At 45.9% G+C, this 20,930-nt stretch overlaps 1 protein-coding gene and 1 long non-coding RNA gene across 2 annotated transcripts; both read left to right on the top strand.

Moving 5' to 3' along the window:
- Positions 1–6,102: 6,102 nt before the first annotated feature.
- Positions 6,103–7,915, top strand: LOC119293252. Its single transcript, XR_005143002.1, has 4 exons — positions 6,103–6,270; positions 6,389–6,443; positions 7,195–7,290; positions 7,621–7,915. It is a non-coding gene; the product is annotated as an uncharacterized LOC119293252 (long non-coding RNA).
- Positions 7,916–16,297: 8,382 nt separating this feature from the next.
- LOC119293251 (antimicrobial peptides-like) lies at positions 16,298–17,178 on the top strand. Its single transcript, XM_037571784.1, has one exon. It carries the CDS (start codon positions 16,351–16,353, stop codon positions 16,948–16,950), a length of 600 nt encoding a protein of 199 aa, XP_037427681.1. The 5' UTR covers positions 16,298–16,350; the 3' UTR covers positions 16,951–17,178.
- Positions 17,179–20,930: the final 3,752 nt, after the last annotated feature.

The following is a 20,930-nucleotide window of genomic DNA, read 5'->3' as shown; positions in this document are numbered from 1 at the left end:
AGCACTCAGCTAGCAAGCACAAGGAGCCCGCTAAGGGCATGGATGAGATAGCCCAAGCTGATTATGTCCGTCTCAGGCAGCTTCACCCTTATGTGCACCCGCGTTCCACTGTCAGAGGCTGTGAGCTGTTCTGGAACAAGCAACAGACCAACATCTATCTGGATGTCATCAAGAACAAGCAGAATACCTATGTGGAGGTGAAGTGGATTGATATGCATCACATGAGGAAGGACAAGTTCCGTGACTACTTTGGAGAGGCTCTGGACTTGGTGGAGCAGTTTGGCATTGAGCATGTGTTAACCTTCCACCTCGACTATGACCCTGAGCTTATCTGTCAGTTCTTTGCCTCAGTCTACTTTCACTCTGATGAGGAACGGAGGATGACCTGGATGACCAATGGCCGTAAGCTGTCTGCTACCTGGAAGGAGTTCATGGATCTTCTCCAGGTTCCTGATGATGGGCTCAACTCTCCAGTGGGTGTTCGCCCCCATGCCAATGCTGATTCTGCCAACAAGGACAGGCTTGCACCATTCATGGTTGAGAAGGCGCTCGCCAATGGCAAGACAACTCTGGTACTCAACCCTTTCTGGATATCATGTATCACATCTTCCGCAACTCCTTGTTCCCTCGCATCGATGACAAAGACAAGGTTCATGCCTATATGGTGGACATGATGCTCATCTGTGAGGAGGCTCGTTCGTCTCAGTCTCAGCCACTTGATGTCTCACACATCATGTGGTGTGAGCTCCGGTTTGCAGTGTTCAACCGCAAGGTGCCTATCTATGGGCCCTATCTGTTTCTGCTGATTTCGAAGACTTGGGAGAAGATGTTCCCTGATGAGGAGTTTCTTGCTGCAGACTGGGTTCGCCATGAGCCCATCTGCCTGCGTATCAAATCCAACTGGGCCAACACCACTATGCCAGGGCTGCTGTTGATGAGGAGGATGCTGGCGACTGCTGCTAGGGCTGCTGTTGATGAGGAGGATGCTGGCGCCGAGGATGTTGCTGAGGGCCGTGCTGCTAGGCCTGCCCAGAGTACCACTATGCCATCATGGGCCAAGAAGCTGAAGGACAAGATGAAGACTCTTTTCTGCATGCAAGCCAAGGGGCAGTACAGGACTCACGTGGCGTCCAAGGAGAGTCGTCGCCGGGACAACAAGATCTTGCAGCTCTATGGTGAGGCAGTGTCTGGCAGGTCTGAGGAGCACATCACTCCAGAGGCCGAGTGGATGGAGAAGCAGGGCTACAGGTGGACTGAGTCTGAGGAGGATGTCGAGGAGACCATCCCTGCTGCCGAGGAGACCGACAGAGAGGCTTGGGACGAGTTCTCTGCTTGAGCCACCTCTTGTGTGTAGGTGTCCTCTCTGCCTTTTTGGCGTCTCGATGCCAAAGGGGGAGAGAGTGTAGGGATTTGCGAGTGTGTCGTGTGTTTGCTGCTTTCTCGTTTGAACTATTTGCTGCTTTCTCGTTTGAACCTCGATAGCTTTACTTCGTATGGTGTAAGACATATGCACTCTATCTATCCTAGCGAGCTTGTGTTATATTGTGTTATCTTTATGCTTTGCTATGCTTATTATCATGCCTTGGTCTCTAAAATATAGGGGGAGTGTTGATCCTAGTCTGTGTGCTATGCAGTCCAAAGCATTCATCTAAAGTGCACACATCTAGGGGGAGCCCGTCTATATTTTAGAGCGGTGGGGTTTGCCCCTGCTCTAAATTATCTTATCTATATGCAAATCCCGTGTTGTCATCAATCCACCAAAAAGGGGGAGATTGTAAGGGCATATTTTATCCCTCAGGTGTTTTGGTGATTGATGACAATGCATTTGCGGACTAATCGTGTGCCTTGAGTTTCTCAGATACTTCATCTCTAGGCATGAGACGATTCGGTGCCCCTCGGAGACTATTGAAGTCGGCGTTGTTCTACGTTTCTCTTTGGTGGATTTGAGTCGTAGGAGAGCCGTACTATTAAGAGGGGGTCCGCGTCGGAAAGGTTTGGGTGGAATCAACACGTACACTTGTTCCTCCTTTCCTGCATTTTGGAGCTTCCCTTTGTTATCTTGGTTGTGCGGAAATCTGACGACTACTGCTGTACTTGCGGTAGTACCGCAAGTACACGCGGTAGTACCGCTGTGTGTCACGGTAGTACCGCTCATCTGGAGCGGTAGTACCGCGGCTCCGAGGCCTTGTGCCGCTCCGGTGCGGTAGTAGGGGCGGATGTAATTTTTTACATCCGCACCCTCCATGGTAGTACCGCTCGTCCAGCGCGGTAGTACTGTGGGGGCCCACGGTAGTACCGCTCCCTAGGAGTCGTAGTACCGTGGCCCTCCTACCTAGTACCGCAGTGTCGCGGTAGTAGGCGCGGATGTAATTTTTTACATCCGCGCCCGCACGGTAGTACCGCGCCTCGCGAGCGGTAGTACCGCGTCGGATTTTTGTACCACCTCAGTTTCAGCGGAAGTAGGCATGGATGTAATTTATTTCATCCGCGCCCTTTCCAGGCCGTGACTTTCCTGCCTAGCGGTAGTACCGCAAGTGGGTGCGGTAGTACCGCGCAAGTGGTAGTACTGCCCCCTTGTCAGGCTAGTTCCGGCCTGTGCTGCTGTCGCGGTAGTACTATGGTCAGCCACGGTAGTACCGCACAGCTTCGCGGTAGTACCGCGCCCCTGGAGCGGTAGTACCGTGTGTCGCGGGCTGAACATGTGGATAACGGTTGGATTCTTTCCACGACTATATAAGGGGTGTCTTCTACCTCTAGTTGACTACCTCTTCCACCTCTAAGCTCCATTGTTGCTCCAAGCTCCATTTTCACTCGATCTCTCTCCCTAGCCAATCAAACTTGTTGATTTGCTCGGGATTGGGTGACAAGTGCCCGATCTACACTTCCACCACAGGATATTTGATTCCCCCCACTTATCCCTAGCGGATCTTGTTACTCTTGGGTGTTGAGCACCCTAGACGGTTGAGGTCACCTCGAAGCCACACTCCATTGTGGTGAAGCTTCGCGGTATTGTTGGGAGCCTCCAAGTGTTGTGGAGATTGCCCCAATCTTGTTTGTAAAGGTCCAGTTGCCGCCTTCAAGGGCTCCAATAGTGGAATCACGGCATCTCGCATTGTGTGAGGGCGTGAGGAGATTACGGTGGCCCTAGTGGCTTCTTGGGGAGCATTGTGCCCCCACACCGCTCTAATGGAGACGTACTTCCCCTTAAAAGGAAGGAACTTCGGTAACACATCCTCATCTCCACCGGCTCCACTCTTGGTTATCTTGTCCCTTTACTTTTGCAAGCTTACTTGTGCTATATCCATTGCTTGCTTGTGTGCTTATTGTCTTTGCATCATATAGGTTGTCCACGTAGTTGCACATCTAGACAACCTATTTCATTGCAAGGTTTAAATTGTTAAAGAAAAGTCTAAAAAGTGTTAGTTGCCTATTCACCCCTCCCTCTAGTCAACCATATCGATCCTTTCAACCGCAGCAATGGCATCTATCTGGATGGTTTCCCATTTTTTGGCTCGCCTGATGCCCATCGAAATCCTGTGCCAGAATTTTGGCGAGTCGGTGATTGGCAGGGCTACCAGGGCCAGAATCCAAAGGGACACATAGTCCTTTTTACCTAGGCATGGTTGTTTTGCGTGTTAGTAAGTAGTTCAAGCTTACCAGGGGCTTAATTTGGACAGACTAATCCATCCATGTTGGGCCCTGAACTTGGATTCACTAATCCATCTTAGCGTAAGTAGTTGTACATCAACAATATAAGTGGGATAATACCTTTAGAACTTGACAAACATGTCAGTTTTGATCATTATTCTAGACACATTGTGGCACCTATGAGTTGCAATTCCTGTAAAAAAATGTACCTGTTTACTCCTTTTGAAACAAATAGATTTGTCAATTGCATGTGTCCTTTCCTTTTCTTGTCCGGACCCCCACATTTCTGACGGTGCCCCTCCCCTACAAAAAACCCATCATGGCACAATGCATGGATTTGTATGAGAATTTATTTCCAGAAGTCACTTTGGATTTCCATGTCTTATTGAATGATAACACATTCTTGTAGTTTTCTTCTTTCATATGACCATATCCAGTTAGGTCTCTAATTAAAACGGAATGTAAATCTATTTTGTAGTTCCTTTCCAGTGGCTTTAATGCTTTTTTGTAGGCCTGCTTGTTGGAATGATATCGTGTATTTGGTTTTTTAGACAAGACAATGTGTGTTTGATTCTTAGATGATGAGGGATCGTCTCTTCCACAGAGCTTGGATTCTGCTTTATATTCTGGTTTGGTTGATACGAGGATCACTTACACTGTTTAATATTCCTCTTTGTTTGATTCGGCAGGCGACACACAGGCAGATGATGATCCTGTTGGAGAACGTAGTAATTTCAAAAAAAATTCTGCGTACACGCAAGATCATGGTGATGGCATAGCAACGAGAGGGGAGAATGTTGTCCACGTACCCTCGTAGACCGTAAGCGGAAGCGTTATGACAACGCGGTTGATGTAGTCGTACGTCTTCACGATCCGACCGATCCAAGTACCGAACGTACGGCACCTCCGAGTTCAGCACACGTTCAGCTCGATGACGATCCCCGGGCTCCGATCCAGCAAAGCTTCGGGGATGAGTTCCGTCAGCACGACGGCGTGGTGACGATGATGATGCTCTACCGGCGCAGGGCTTCGCCTAAACTCCGCGACGATATGACCGAGGTGGAATATGGTGGAGGGGGGCACCGCACACGGCTAAGGAACGATCCGTAGATCAACTTGTGTTGTTGTGGCTAGAGGTGCCCCCGTGCCCCCGTATATAAAGGAGCAAGGGGGGAGGGGGCGGCCGGCCTAGTAGGGGCGCGCCAAGGGGAGTCCTACTTCCACCGGGAGTAGGACTCCCTCCTTCCTTGTTGGAGTAGGAGAGAAGGAAAGAGGGGGAGAGGAAGAAGGAAAGAGGGGCTGCACCCCTTGTCCAATTCGGACCAGAGGGGGGCTGCGCGCCTCCTTCCTTTCGGCCTCTCTCCTCAATTCCCGTATGGCCCAATAAGGCCCATATACTCCCGGCGAATTCCCGTAACTCTCCGGTACTCCGAAAAATACCCGAATCACTCGGAACCTTTCCGAACTCTGAATATAGTCGTCCAATATATCGATCTTTACGTCTCGACCATTACGAGACTCCTCGCCATGTCCCCGATCTCATCCGGGACTCCGAACTCCTTCGGTACATCAAAACTCATAAACTCATAATATAACTGTCATCGAAACCTTAAGCGTGCGGACCCTACGGGTTCGAGAACTATGTAGACATGACCTAAAACTATTCTTGGTCAATAACCAATAGCGGAACCTGGATGCCCATATTGGCTCCTACATATTCTACGAAGATCTTTATCGGTCAAACCGCATAACAACATACTTTGTTCCCTTTGTCATCGGTATGTTACTTGCCCGAGATTCGATCGTCGGTATCCAATACCTAGTTCAATCTCGTTACCGGCAAGTCTCTTTACTCGTTCTGTAACACATCATCTTATAACTAACTCATTAGTTACAATGCTTGCAAGGCTTAGGTGATGAGTATTACCGAGAGGGCCCAAAGATACCTCTCCGACAATCGGAGTGACAAAACCTAATCTCGAATTATGCCAACCCAACATGTACCTTCGGAAACACCTGTAGAGCACCTTTATAATCACCCAGTTACGTTGTGACGTTTGGTAGCACACAAAGTGTTCTTCCGGTAAATGGGAGTTGCACAATCTCATAGTTGCAGGAACTTTGTATAAGTTATGAAGAAAGCAATAGCAACATACTAAACGATCAAGTGCTAGGCTAACGGAATGGGTCATGTCAATCACATCATTCTCCTAATGATGTGATCCCGTTAATCAAATGACAACACATGTCTATGGTTAGGAAACATAACCATCTTTGATTAATGAGCTAGTCAAGTAGAGGCATACTAGTGACTATATGTTTGTCTATGTATTCACACATGTATCATGTTTCTGGTTAATACAATTCTAGCATGAATAATAAACATTTATCATGAAATAAGGAAATAAATAATAACTTTATTATTGCCTCTAGGGCATATTTCCTTCAGATCCTGCCCTTGTTGCTCTGTTGTTCGTGTTGCTCCCTTCCTCTGTAGATGACAATCCTCTGCCGCAGGAGAACACACCCCCGAAGGATGTGTTCGAGAACCTGAGACGCAGCGGCGACGACCTCATTGCAGACCAGGAGCAACAGCATCCAGATCTTCAGCTCCAGAAGGAGGTCCGGTTTTGCTCCTACTCTACAGTGCTATTAACTGCACTTTCTGTTGCTGCCACTCATGGACTCTTGACTGAATGAACCTGGGTTTCCTTTTTGATGCATGTGTGTGGGGTAGCAGGAGAGCAAGTTCTCGGGGTCCATGTGAAATCTGCTCTCAACTTGTCAACAGAGGGGTAAGCCACTGAGTCACACACATTTCAACTTCTGAACCAAGAAAAACCAATCTTGTTTGCTACATATAAAAATAACAATTATAGTTCACGATTTAGTTGTTGACTTGTGTAGTCTCTCATGCTCTGCCATGGCTATTGGGATTCCTCTTTTCCGTGTTTGGATGCCGGATGTTGCACTGTCGTTGTACTTTGGTTTGCTCTTCCTCCCTGTCAAAAGAGAGGGGAGACAGAGGGGGAGATCTTTAGTCTCAAGTTTCTAAGATATGGTTTTATTTGTGAGTTCTAGCTTGAAAGTTCATTCATTTGCTGCTTGTGGGTGTCATGAATCAATAAGGTTTAACTTCTGTTTCTAGAGATGATTGTGCTAGCTGTAACTAGTTCGTAGGTAGTTTATGCTGTAGTGTGTTTGGCTGGTGCTGTTACTGTAGGTAGTTTGATTTCTTAGGCCTTCTGTATCTAGAAATGGAATGTAAATCTATTGTGTAGTTCATTTCCTGGGCAATAATGCTTTTTTGTAGACCTGTTTGTTAGAATGATAATGCTTGTTCTTTTACACAAGACAATGCGTATTTGATTCTTAGATGATGAAGGATCTTCTCTTCCATAGAGCATAGCTTTTGTTTTATATCCTGGTTTGGTTGATACGAGGATCGCCTACACTGTTTTATATTCCTCTCTGTTTGATTTGGCATGTGGTTTCCTCATGCACGCAGATGATGATCCTGACCTTATTGCTCCCTCTCCCCTGCAGATGATCATCCTCTCTGCGGCAGGAGAACACACCCATGGAGGAGGTTTGATGGCCTACTCTACACCAGCACCTCCAAATCTTCGGCTCCAGGAGGAGGTTTGATTTTGCTCCTACTTTTGAGTGCTATTACCTGCACTTTCTGTTCCTGCCAATCATGGACGCTTAACTAAATGAATCCGAGGTTTCTTTTTAATGCATATGTGGATGGCAGGAGAGCATGTTCTTGGGATTCCTCTTTTCTGTGTATGGACACACTATTGTTGTACTCTGGTTTGCTCTTCCTCCGTAACAAGAGGGGGCGTGGCGGCGGTATAATGATTGTGCTATTACTGGTTCAGTCTGTGTGATATAATGTTGATGATTAAGTCTTCCCTAGCGCGTCGTTGCTGGATGGACATTGATGGCATTGTTAATCTGTACATGTAGGTTTCAGAGGGCGAAGTTGGTCATCATCAACCTGGGCCTCTACATGAAGAAGGCGGCGGACGTATTCTGGATCTCGTTGGTGCCGAAAGGCTCATTGAGGACGCGAAGCTGCAGTACTGAACCTGGTTTTCCTAGTGTATAGTGCTGGACGTAGGCCTATCTGGGATGGTCTGTAATGTTTCTCGCCTCCTTGGGGAGTTGTTGTTCCTTCCTTGCTGAGATGATTGATGTTTTAGGAGAGTTGTTGTTGCTTTCTATTTACATGTTGTTGTGGACATGTGGATACATACATGTAATCATCTTGTTGTTCCTTCCTTGTTGAGATGATTGTATGTATGCATTTATAGGTCGGTCAGAATTATTGTCCGCCAATGAAATTTTGCTGAAAGATGCAGCCAAACCAAATGTGCCTACTTCTCTGAGCATCTATATAAAGGAGGACTTGTTTGAGGATCACATGCATAATCTGTTTGTCCTTGTTTTGAGGATCCATGCCTATGTAACCAGATCCATTTGCTTTGATTGTAAAAGCTACCATGTCAGCCACTTGGTTATTCTTGTGAAATAAGAGAAACTTGTTATTCTTGTGAAATAAGAGAAAAGAGACTGCCCATGCCATGAACATCATCCAAGGACGGCTTGAACATAAGAAAGATAAATTACAGACTTTATAAGAATTGATTTTCGACGTTCTCAAAGAAAGCAGAACATAATTGAATTACTTCACTAACTTAGAAAAGTTAGTTTGCCAAAAGGATAAAGAGAGAAAAGAAGTAATCTTCTTTGAGGTCAGTCATCATTAAGAAAAATGAGCTCTCTTTCTTGGTAATAGCAAGGATGAGCACCAGCCATCATCATCATCATGCGGCCATGACTTGTGCCACCTCACTGATCCATGGCACGACCTTCATCGTGCGGTCTGGATCGCGCCACCTCACTGATCCATGTGCATCCCTTCCCTATGACCATGGAATACTCCTTCATTCTAGTTCCCAAGTCCAAACCAACCTTATAAAACCATCTCTATCATTATATATACTAGAAGTAGGGATCCAACCGCATGCGGGGTGCGCGTGCGACTTAGACTTGGGACGCCGGGCGATGGGGAGACGAGACGACAGTAGGCCACTCCGGCGATATTCGGGTCTCTTTGTTAGCTGCTCAAAGGTGGCTGAGTTCATCGTCATCCTGCAGGTGAATCCAACAAGTTCGAGTGAGTGGTGCTCCTGTTCTTCTTCTCTTGGATGGCGTTCTTGCTCTGCTTTTTGGGCATGCTTTGTTTGGTGCTGAGTGACAGCGGTGAGGGCGAGGCTCATGGCGGCCTCATATGCGCCAAGCGACGGCGGCGAGGGTAAGGCTCATGGTGGCCTCCCGTGCGCGCGGCAAGGGTGAGGCACGTTGTAGCCTCCAGTGCACCAAGCGGCAACGACTAGGGCTCCGCACTGGCACTCTCGGTGTTTGACGCACTCGGAGCAGGGGCTCCCTTACGCATGCTTGGCAAGGAAGATGGTCGTGGGAAGATATAGTTTGCTTACACTCGTGTTCGTTCATTCGTGTTCGTTCATTCTTCCTCCCAATGGTTTTAAAAAATGTCAATGCATTTTTTAACACTTTAATGTGTTTCGATAAAAGATGCCGACAAAAAAGGGCTTGCTGTTGGTGCGTGTTAAAATTTCGAAGGAAAGAAACATACTACTTATAGGTCATGTGCTTTTAGTAAAGCATTCATCTGTTATACAAATATTAATGTAAGTCTGCCAATACTGCAATTAAAAAAATGTTATTTCATTTTAAAAATAAATTCTAGCCATGTAAATGTATTTAGAAAATATAAACAGTCTGAAAGGACAATAAACAATGAAGAATAATCCGAATCAGGAAAACTTAACTAATGTGATTTCTATCACCACAACAAATAATACCTTATTATCCTAGGTAAACTATATCGGCTTACAGGAAATAAAAAAAACACAGGTTAAATCAGCGTAGCGTCCGCCTTACCCAGCCCCTGGCCCGTTATCAGCCCAAAGAGCCCTTGGCCTGCGTAAGTACCTCCCTTGCCCGTACATCCGGTCGCTCTTCTCCTTCCTCTGAAAAACCTATCTCCTCTCGCCTGGATCCGCCGCCACCCTGCTTAGTCCGACCGCAGCGACGCCTCCAGTCTTTCATGGTGAGGCAGCCGCGCTCCGGTGGTCGCCGGATCGGAGCCCCCATGTATTCCGCCGCCACGCAACGGGCTCAGGGCCGTAAAGTGCTTCAGCCAGCTCATTTGCCTGCGGCACACGATGGCTCCTCGTGCTCCAGACGCCGAGTCCCTCGACCACAGGTATATTTCCGTCTCTACTTGCTATAACAGGTCCGTCTCTTCTCCGTTTGCTAGATACAGAGAAAAGTTATATGTGATGATAAACATATGTACTGCAGGCTATAATTAAGTATTTAATTCTAGCTTTTCATTTTGTTTGTGATCTTTATTCTATACTTGCGAGAGCATCCATGCAAATTAGTCATGTTAGGTAAGCCTTTTATAAATGCTTGTTCCATAGTTAGGGTCATACTTAGAAAATCAGAGGCCTTGTGCGAATCAAAATTTATGCCCTGACGTTTGAAATAGCGGATTAAAATGTGCAGTTTGTTCTCACAGATGCACAAGTTCTAGAAAGAACAACAAACTAGCAGTAAGAACTGCCACCACCTTACCAGGACTCTGTAGTTTTAGATCATGCGAGACTGCAAATGAAGCTCCGATGATTCATTGGTAGGTCAGCGACAAAGCAGTGCAAGGGGCGACTCCAATCTCCACAAGGTTCTAAATGATGAACAAGAGCACATGAGAATTGAGAGGAAAACTCCCCAATATAGAGAAGATTGGAGTCCATGACCACACCAGTTTGCTGCCACTAATGCCTTTCTTTTGGGGAAATCGTGAAGCATTATTCCCGAGAAGAATTGGAAAAGAATCAAGATGGGGAGGAAATGATGGGTCAATTAGTTAATCTGGCCCTTGTGAAATTGATTTTTTTTTGGAACAGTAGCAATGCATTGAGAGAGGGAACTGGCAGTAGTAGGATGCCTTGGGGTGCGATATTTCATAATTCTTCACTTAATGCTCCGTTTAACACCTTTATTACCTGCAGCCGGGGGCCCTTCAATTTTTGGGGCCCTGTTCAATTGCTTCAGTTGCACGTGCTAACATATGGCCCTGTCCATAGTAGCTACCCCTCTTTCTATATCGAAGTGATTATCTGAATACACTGTATGCGTGTTGCTTGTACCTTCTCATATGATTTTAAGATATAATGGATTAGTATTTATGCCTTACAAGCTCTCGATGCTAGATGCTTCTTAAAATGTGAAAATATGTATGACCATGGTCGTTTGGCACATACTGCTAAGTGCATACAAGAAAAACTGAATGTTTTTTTCATATCGCCATTCCAGCATCGACACAAACGCTCAAATCAATTCAACCTGATGTTGCTTATCTGCACGGACTCACAGTCAAACAAGAAAGCTATGCACTGGCCATTGATGTTGAGGCTGCCTACACGATGCAGAACCATGTCATCTACAACAAACATGGTAACCATATTACTGATATTTCATCATAATCAAGTTTTATTACTCCATGATCATCTCTTTCCAACTAACTTGTATAGGCCACTGCCTCTGCAAAAAGCACAGACAACTACTTGACTACATTGACCGGCCCCTAACAGCGGATTGGGTCCCAGATTTGAAAGAGAAAGAAATCCATCTAAAGCCGGGACGCTACATTGTTCGTGGTAACGACTACATAACACTTCTTGGATTTTAGAATCGCGTAGTTGAACATCCACTACAGATATGTGTGGAGATAGAAAGAGAGATATTAATCTGCTTTAAAAAAAATAAACATGAGAACTTATTCTGCTTTATAGACTCATGCCTATATTGAGCACACTATGCCTTTGTCATATCACAATTTAATATTTCTCCACTGTATTGATATCTTATATAGATGCATGTGCTAAATATGGATTACTACTGACTTTGCATTACCTACCCGACCTAATTGTTGGGATTGTTGTGTAGGTGATCGTAACATCCACTACTTTGATGAGTTTAGCACCTACTGCCTTTATAGAAATAAAGTGAAATTAAACAATGACAATCTCAAGAATCTGCGCAAGCTAATTAAAGGCAGTAAAACACTTAACTGCTATTATGTGTGTCACATGACAAAGACTTTTGCAACCCCTGGAAAAAGAATGGTGAGCATCGAAAATTTCTTTAGTTTATTTGGATCCATCTATGCTTTCCAGGGGTTGCAGCATAGGATGGATCCAAATAAACTAAAGAAATTTTTGATGCCCACTATTCTTTTTCCAGGAAGCATAGGATGGATCCAAATAAACTAAAGAAATTTTCGATGCCCACCATTTAATTTTCCAGGGGTTGCAAAAGTCTTTGTCATGTGGCACACATAATAGCAGTTAGGTGTTTTACTGCCTTTAATTAGCTTGCGCAGATTCTTGAGATTTTCATTGTTTAATTTCACTTTATTTCCATAAAGGCAGTAGGTGCTAAGCTCATCAAAGTAGTGGATGTTGCGATCACCTACACAATAATCCCAACAATTAGGTCGAGTAGATAATGCAAAGTCAGTAGTAATCCATGTTTAACACATGCATCTATATAAGATATCAATACAGTGGAGAAATATTAAATTGTGATATGACAGAGGCATAGTGTGCTCAATATAGGCACGAGACTATAAAGCAGAATAAGTTCCCATGTTTATTTTTGTTTTTCTGAAAGCAGATTAATCTCTCTTTCTATCTCCACACATATCTATAGTGGATGTTCAACAACGCGATTCTAAAATCCAAGAAGTGTTATGTAGTCCTTACCACGAACAATGTAGCGTCCCGGCTTTAGATGGATTTCTTTCTCTTTGAAATCTGGGACCCAATCCGCTGTTAGGTGACGGTCAATGTAGTCAAGTAGTTGCCTGTGCTTTTTGCAGAGACACTGGCATGTACAAGTTAGTTGGAAAGAGATGATCATGGAATAATAAAAATTGGTTATGATGAAATATCAATAATATGGTTACCATGTTTGTTGTAGATGACACGGTCCTGCATCGTGTAGGTAGCCTCAACATCAGTGGCCAGAGAATAGCTTTCTTGTTTGACCGTGAGTCCCTGCAGATAAGAAACAACAGGTTGAATTGATTTGAGCATTTGTGTCGATGCTGGAATGGCCAGACGAAAAAAACATTCAGTTTTTCTTGTATGCACTTAGCAGTATGTGCCAAACGACCATGGTCATATATATTTTCACATTTTAAGAAACATCTAGCATCGAGAACTTTTATGTAATACTGATTCCTTATTCCCACATCTTTGCCCTCATGCTGCAAGCTCTCAAGTTGCCCCCTGCGACTTACCATCACAAGACATATCCGGGCAATGAGTCTCGTGTGACGGTTACTTTCAATTCATCGTTGCACTTGATCGATGGTTTGCTTGTTCCAACCTTGATATCTGGTGTGATCTCAAAGAACTATGATGAAGCAGAAGACAGTGCTGCTATGGCAGCCATTAGGTTTATGGAGGATGTATGTGGCAAGGAAATCAGGGATTATCACTACATCCATGTTAAAAGGCTGGAAAATAAGGTGACACACCTGGTAAGGTTGCTGGTTGCAGCAAACAAGATGATAAAGAAGGCACACAGAGGATGGTACTATGCCGTCAGATACATGAGCTCGTATTCTAACCAGATACAGAATACGATAGCTGCTCGGCGCCTAAGAGGGCAGGACAGCACCAAAAGGGCTATGAAAACGGCACTCGCAAGCATGGGAAAGTTGGCAAAAAAGGCTACGTTATATTGGCATGAAATCGAAGCAGCGCCTAGAGACCACGGATACTATCTGGTGAGCTTTGATCAGCGCATCATACCCAGCATGTTTACTGATCATTGCCTTTGCCCTTTTGATGTTCTTTTGAACAGAAAATACATATCCTATGGATTCCTGTTGTTATCGTCAAGTGTACTTTCTGTTGTTATCGTGAAGTGTGCTTTCTATGATTGTATACTGTTGGGTGATTTCCCGTTTTGTGCACGTGAACGATCTTTGTTTCCAACTGGTTCTTCGGTGATTCTTCCTGCTATATATGAATCTTCTTTAGTTTTTTATATGACTTCATTTCATTCTGTTTTAGCTTTAGCTTACTTAGAGTTATTGATTTTACAGTCAGCTCCTGGCATCGATAAATCATGCTTTGTTTAGCTTACAACAACTTGACATTAACCCTCTTGGCTCACATACACAAAGTGTAACATTTGTCTATACTTTGTGATGCAATAGCTTCATGGGTGGGTGTTTTGAGGTTTCTCAGGTTGCAACGTTAAGCGAGTACCAATATTTTTAGTTACATTTTGTCTGACATCTATTTATAGCTCCAGTTCATTCAGACGTTGTTAGTCCCATTTAGATACATGGTGGTAATATCATGCTTTCATTGCCCTTTTTATCATCCGAATAGCAATTGAGTTACTAATAACTTAACATTACACGTTTGACCAAAACATTCGGACAGGCACCTCGCGCCAAGGTGCGGTGCCGATCTAGTAAGTAAATATACTAGCAAATAAGAGCTACTCTTCGGCCTTCAATTCTTCGTCAGCCATTCAGAAGACTTCATTGTTTTCTCAACACTTTTAGGGTTTATAATCTTTCGGTTAAACGAAATCCCCAGACTTTCATATATGTACACCTAGTAAACACGTTACTCCCTCCACCATTTTGCCATTAATCATCAAAATCCACCGGGGCGCTACATGCACCTACAGCGGACATTCTGTGTACCAGAAAAATATATTTCCAGACATACGCCACGCAACTGTGTGTGCTTATATGGATGTCCTTCTCCTTCTCTTGCCACATAGTTAGTCTTGTTTTTTCTCAGAATTTGGTTTTAGCTCCCAGGCTCCAGGCTTCAATACATAGAATTTAACAAAATGTAAGACAACCACCAATGGCGAGCAAGTCCAACTTCTTCAAATCATTTGACCTATGCATGAGAACATAACACATGGCAAAGATATACGTACGTGAAGGCACATGAGCAATAAACCAAATTCAGAGTTGAACCTGCGAAATATCTGCATTTTTTGCCTAATTTATTGTTGAGTTTACCATCAGTTTGACTTCAATATATTGCCAGAGAAATCGCTGGTAAATTGATTAAGGAGCACCAGAAGAGGGGACATGAATCAGGTAGTGGTTGCCCCCATACATGCCAAGAAACTGCAAGGATGTAGCAAGTCTCATTGACTCAAAGCGTCCTCATGCAGCTGCAAGGATTCCTCCCTCCCTCCCTCCCTCCTCAAACCTACAGACTTTCGCCCCACTTTAATCTCTCTAAGAACAGTATAAACCCGGAAAAAAAGTGGACAGTAAGTTCTATTTTTCTCTTTTCAAAATCTTGGGCACATGCAGTCATGTTACCGGAAGTTCCTTTGTAGATCGCCATTGAGCATCGCTCATGCAACAGGCCAAATGAAACAAGAATCCACGTCCACATCCGAAGAGGACATTGACGGGAAACAAATGAATGAATCAATCAATCACATACTTGAGTTGGGGTGTGGGAAAAGAAGACCAATAAGTCATTGTTGTTGTTGGGGTAGCCCATGAAGCTAAAGCACTTGGTCTCGGCGCAGCCATGTCCATCGCAAACGCAGGCGAGAGGATCGTCACGTCGTTGCCCGGGACCTATAGGATTTAGCTGTCAAACAACAGAATGTTCAAGGCGATACGAATGTGAGACAGATGATGGTGGGCATTATATATAAGGAAACGGATGAAGATTAAGAGGCAAGTAACGCATCTGCACTTACCACCTACGGTTACGGGAGGAAGACCGTCGAGCTTCATCCCCGTCGTTACGGCGCCGCCGTCAATTTCAGGTTGCGGCAGGGTACTCAGCGGCGGAAACGGAAGGGGTGCTTAGGCGCTGGGCTAGTTGCGGCCGTCGAGGAAGAAGGTCGAATCGCGTGGGAAAAGATAAACATGACAAGCCTCGCATAGCGCTTTCTCCGATGTGGTCACGCGGCCGTGGCGGCTCAACTGGTAGTTCGCCGTACGTCGCCAGAGGAGAGTGATCGGGATCCGCCGCCACGTGAGGGACGTGACCTAGGGTCCTATTCTTTTTTCTGGCTGCAGGACCGCGATTGATACAAGCCCATTAGGCCCAAGTAATATCGGACGTCCAAAAATGTCACTGGAGCAGCGGCCCGGCACAGTTAGCGCTTCTTAATAGTAACGTACGCATGATTCAGAGCTAATCTGACGGCTAAAGATCCAAAATAACGATCGAATGGCCGAGAACACTGATGACCTGAGAGGGCTGAAAAAGTGCTCAGTTATAATGTATTTATTAAATGACGATGGAGATCTCTTGCCGGGCGCGCGCTCCCAGTACAACATTAGCCACTCAGCCCGCAGATGGGATATAAAAACAAATCACTCCTCACCGTGGCAACCGCGGCATCAATGGCCTCCACATGGTTCACTTCATGGCACACGCAATAAACAGCAGTCCTCTCGCGAAGATGCCTGGCTCAAATCAAATCAAATGCAATAGACATCTCGCTCATGTGTATATAAAGGCCGGCGCTGGCCTCCCAGTTCTCACATCCATTGCCATCCATCTCTGCTCTCTAGTGTGAGCAGCAATGGGGTTCATTCACAAGGGTGGGGTTTGGTGGTTCCTCCTGCTCGCCGGGGTGCTGCTGGCTGCGGCGGCGGCAGCAGGCGCGGAGCAGGACGATGGGGCGGTAGCCACTGCTGTCCCGGAGGTGGAGGAGGCGGATGAGGCCCGTCTGCGCGTCGATGATCCGGAGGAGAACGACTCGTGCGACCTCAAGTGCCAACACCACCAAGTTCCGGCGAGGAAAAAGCAGTGCGTCGACGAGTGCCACAGCCGGGAGCATCACCACCCCAGCAGAGCGTCTTGCGAGAACAAGTGTAGCCACTGGCAAGACCCGACGAGGAAGGACCAGTGCGTGCAACAGTGCATGCGCCGCGGCCTCAGCCTCGCTGTGGGCGGCGGCAACGACGTCGACGAGCACCGCCACGCCCAAGAGGAGGAGGTCGCCGGGCGTCCGTGCGACAGGGAGTGCCAACTGTCTTGCCAAAGGAAGTGTCAGGGCTGGAAAGATCGGACCAAGCACCAACAGTGCGTGCGACAGTGCGTTCGCGGCAGCAACATCGTCGACGACGAGCACCTCCGCGGCTGGGAAGCGGTGGCCGGCGCCATCATCGAGGCGGTGTGAGTGTCATGTCACGCACCTAATAATAATAATAATAATGTAAGGGTATATGTCTTGCTAGGCAAAGGCGCGAGAATAAAAGACCAATAGCGTGCGGTAGCTGCATGCTTGGCGTCGTTGGCGATGCTCTCCTAGGACTAGGAGAGAGCTGCATGGAACTCTGTTCCTTTTCCTTGTAGCGGTTCCGGCTGTTCTGTGGCCGTTAATTGCAATCTTATGGATTTTCCTTCATTTGTAATATGGATTTATCTTAGTAAAGTACCCCTCTGTCGTCCCACTCAACACCTCTCAAGCTACCACATGAATGCATTGACCTCACGACACATGTCACCCTCCGTTCATGTTTTATATTAAGTGTCGCTAACTTTATACTAAATCAACGCTTAATATGAAACGGAGGTAGTAGTGTGTTTGAACCCTGTCTTTCGTAATGAAAATCGAACTTGACCAAACTCCTTGGTATGCTTGCTCCTTGGTCGCTCCCGCGGGCGGTCAGGGGCATCGAGGCGAGGCAGCGCAAGAGGGGCTTGGGTCCACGCGCGTCGGCATCTCACAGGCCTCCTGTCCGGGACGTGGGAACTGATCTCGGGCAAGGACGCATGGTGCGCCGGGAGTGCAGGCGTGTAGGATGCATGGGTGGAGCGGAGGTCCGCGCGGTGGCTCTGGCTCCTGGCATGCTAGGTGCTTGTCTGCTGGAGCGTGGTGTGCCAGTGGATTGGGCATGCAAGATTGCGGGGGCGGCCTGGTGTGGCCTTGCAGGGAGGCGCTGCATGCGTGTTGTTGGTGCTAAATTCGGCATATCTCGAGGTAGGGGTCCTAAGTTAGGCGTCTTGACACGATGGTAACATGGCGAACAAGTGACATAGAGATTTTACCCAAGTTTAGCCTCCCTCGAAGAGATAATACCCTACATGCTGTTTTTGACTATAATTGATATGGGGTGTAGTATAGAGTACATGTATCTACCACAAGATTGTAATACCACATGATCTGTTGACTAGCCTAGCCTCGGTTTATATAATGCACCGGAGGCCTAGGATTTAGAAGGGTTATCGTCTTGTGCATCCAGTCTTATACAAATTTCCTTGTATACGTCATGGGCTACCCGAAGAACCCATTAATGAACCGCCATGGGGGTCCTCGGCCCAACCCACCTGGTCGGGCGACGATGTGGTGAGTACCCCTTAGTCTAGGAGACCAACAGTAGCCCCCTAAACCGGCCTTCAAGCGATGACGCTCCTCGGTTCTTCCGAACTATTCTTTGTCTTCGGTCGTCGATTTTGAAAGCTCGTTCAATAATTCTTCCCATTTCCGATCTTGAGGACTACCGAGGTATATCCGAAGAGTTCACAAGACATCAGGCATCTGAGGATATCACACGTCGGGCATCTGAGAAGCCCCTTTAGTTCTCAGACTATCAATACCTTGTTATTTTTACACCACACCTCGGGTTCGAAGTTTCTTCCATGCGGCGGTGTCCTCTTGCAGCTGAGCTTCAACGTTGTATTGCATTCCACAAAGCCCCCCATCTAGGCATAGAATACTTGTCAAAATCATCACATAAATTGGAATCATCGGTAGGCAGGAGCCGGTCTACTCGTCACGGACGTAATGCCTATGTACATGATCATGCCAAGAATAACGACATAACTATGCGTTTTTCTACCAATTGCCTAACAGTAATTTGTCTACCCACCGTATGCCATCTTTATGAGAGATATGCCTCTAGTGAAAACTATATTCCCTGGGTCTATTTAATCATATTACAAAAACCAAAAATACCTTTCTGCAACTTTTTATCTTTTATTTTACTTTGCAATTTATATATCACCTATTACCAGATTTGATCCTTGCAATTAACAAGTACAAGGGGATTGACAACACTCTTGCCCATGTTGGGTGCAAGTATTTGCTCTTGTGTGTGTAGATACTATTGGTGGGTGTTTGCGTGGTTCTCCTATTGGTTCGATAACACTGGTTCTCTACTGAGCAAAATACTATCCGCTACTATATTGCTTCACGCTTCCGCTTCGGGGAAAATCCCAATGCATCACACAAGCAGCAAGGCTGCGACGACGATAGTGGTGCCTTCTTAGAGCATCTTCAGCTGTTCGGTCCCCCAGGGCGCAGGAAAACCGCGGCCTGGGGGCGAGCCGGCGCTAGTTCGGCCCCTGGGGCCGGCCTAGCTCCCAGTCACGCCCCTAGCTGCCGCCCCCCAGCCACGGAAAAATTTAAACATAGTCGTTCCCGCGCCCAAAATAGACGCCACAATCCGGTGATCAAGCGGCCTAGATCGGCGGTCGGATGAAATGTTCGGCGTACAAAAAAGCAGGAAAGGACGGAAGCGCGCATCATGCGGCAAGGTCGGCCTCTGGCGTCGCTGGAGTCGGCGTGCGCGGGCTTGACGGGGCCTCTGGGTCTAAGTTCGCTAACGTAAGTATGCTTGGCGAAAGTAGCAACACGTCTAACAACAGCTAAGATCGCATCTTCTCTACTGTACACCAGACTCTACTGTACTTAGTTGTACATGGCAAGAATACATAATGACCTTGATAATAGCTAGTGCTAATTTAGAAACGTTTTTTTAATCATGCATGAGTCAACATTGAGGTTCTAGACTATGTAGGGCACAACATTTTAAGAACCAACATGTGCTTAGATGGTTAGGAGAGTGGTTGTACCCAGCCCATCAGAGATCAAAAGCCCAGGTTGGCACATGTGTGTCTCACCCTACGGGAAAATATGTCTTTGCCGAGAGTTTGGGTGTTTGCCGAGTGTCTTTTATCGAGCACTAGGCAAACAAGCCCTTTGTAGAGTGCCTAGAGGAACATCTTCGAGAAGGAATCACTCTTTTGAAAGGGAACATCTAAGAGTTGAAGGCAAAGCAATTGCTTCTTTATCGTTTGCCTTAAAAAAAATTCTACACTCAAGATACACCATAAAATGTTCTATGTCAAAATTTGACATTTTCGGGGTCCGTTTGCTACATTCAGTCCATGTAGTGCATATCTAGGCATTCAGTATAATTAAAATTTGAACTGGAAGTTCATAAGAAGAGATAGAAAATTCTAGTGCGTGAAAAGGTTGGCAAAATTGGGTTGAAAAATCCTATTTGTGTTCTTGAGTACATATTCAAGCCTTATCCAAGAAAATAAAAGGAATCACAAACATCAAGGTGCCAAGACTTGACCACGAACATGGAGCTTATTGTATTTTTAAATGTTGAAAATGGAACGAAGCCTGGAAAACATGAAACTTGACATGGTGTAATTATATTATCCCTATAGGTTGTGGTAAAAATTGGAAAAGGCTTCACAAAATTTGGAACATACACTCCTTAGAAAACCAAACCATCTCTAAGGAAGAATCGTGATTTTGAGAAGAAATGAGTCTGGTTTGAAAGCGGAGTGCTGGTTACTTTATCGTTTGACGTTGAAACTTTTTCTGGCTCAACATACATCATCAGATGTTCCATGCCAGAATTTGGCATTTTTTCCTGCTCCATTTGCTATATTTAATCCATTAAGCGCACTTAAATATATTTAATACATTAAACACATTTATAATCTCTTTTCTTGCTGGTATTTTCCTGGGTTGAAGGAGTTGTATCCGGGGGTGCCAAGTGTGGAGCCCCTGTTAGAAAAAATAGCAATGAAAAAAAAAGAAATAAGAAAAGGGAAAATGTTTGTCGGGTGTCGTGCTATCTACACCTGCCAATGATTATTTGTCGAGTGTCCTCTGTTTACACTTGCCAAAGATGTTGTGTTTTGATTGGTCAACACAAGGTTCTCATGGATCACGCCTCATGGTCGTCTCTCTCTCTCTACCCCGCTTCCCATCTTGCACATTGCCGCCACCCCTCTCTCGCCTCCCATATCTCTCTTTCGTGTTCCTCACCTCTTTCGCATCGCCGTGTTGAGCGTCTAGCTAGCCTAAGGATGCATGTGGCAGCTAGCTTGCTACAGATTGATCTAGGGAATAGC

Source organism: Triticum dicoccoides, chromosome 4B (genome assembly GCF_002162155.2).
Source record: "Triticum dicoccoides isolate Atlit2015 ecotype Zavitan chromosome 4B, WEW_v2.0, whole genome shotgun sequence".
Lineage (NCBI taxonomy): Eukaryota > Viridiplantae > Streptophyta > Magnoliopsida > Poales > Poaceae > Triticum > Triticum dicoccoides.
This window is presented reverse-complemented; position numbering and strand designations above follow the sequence as displayed.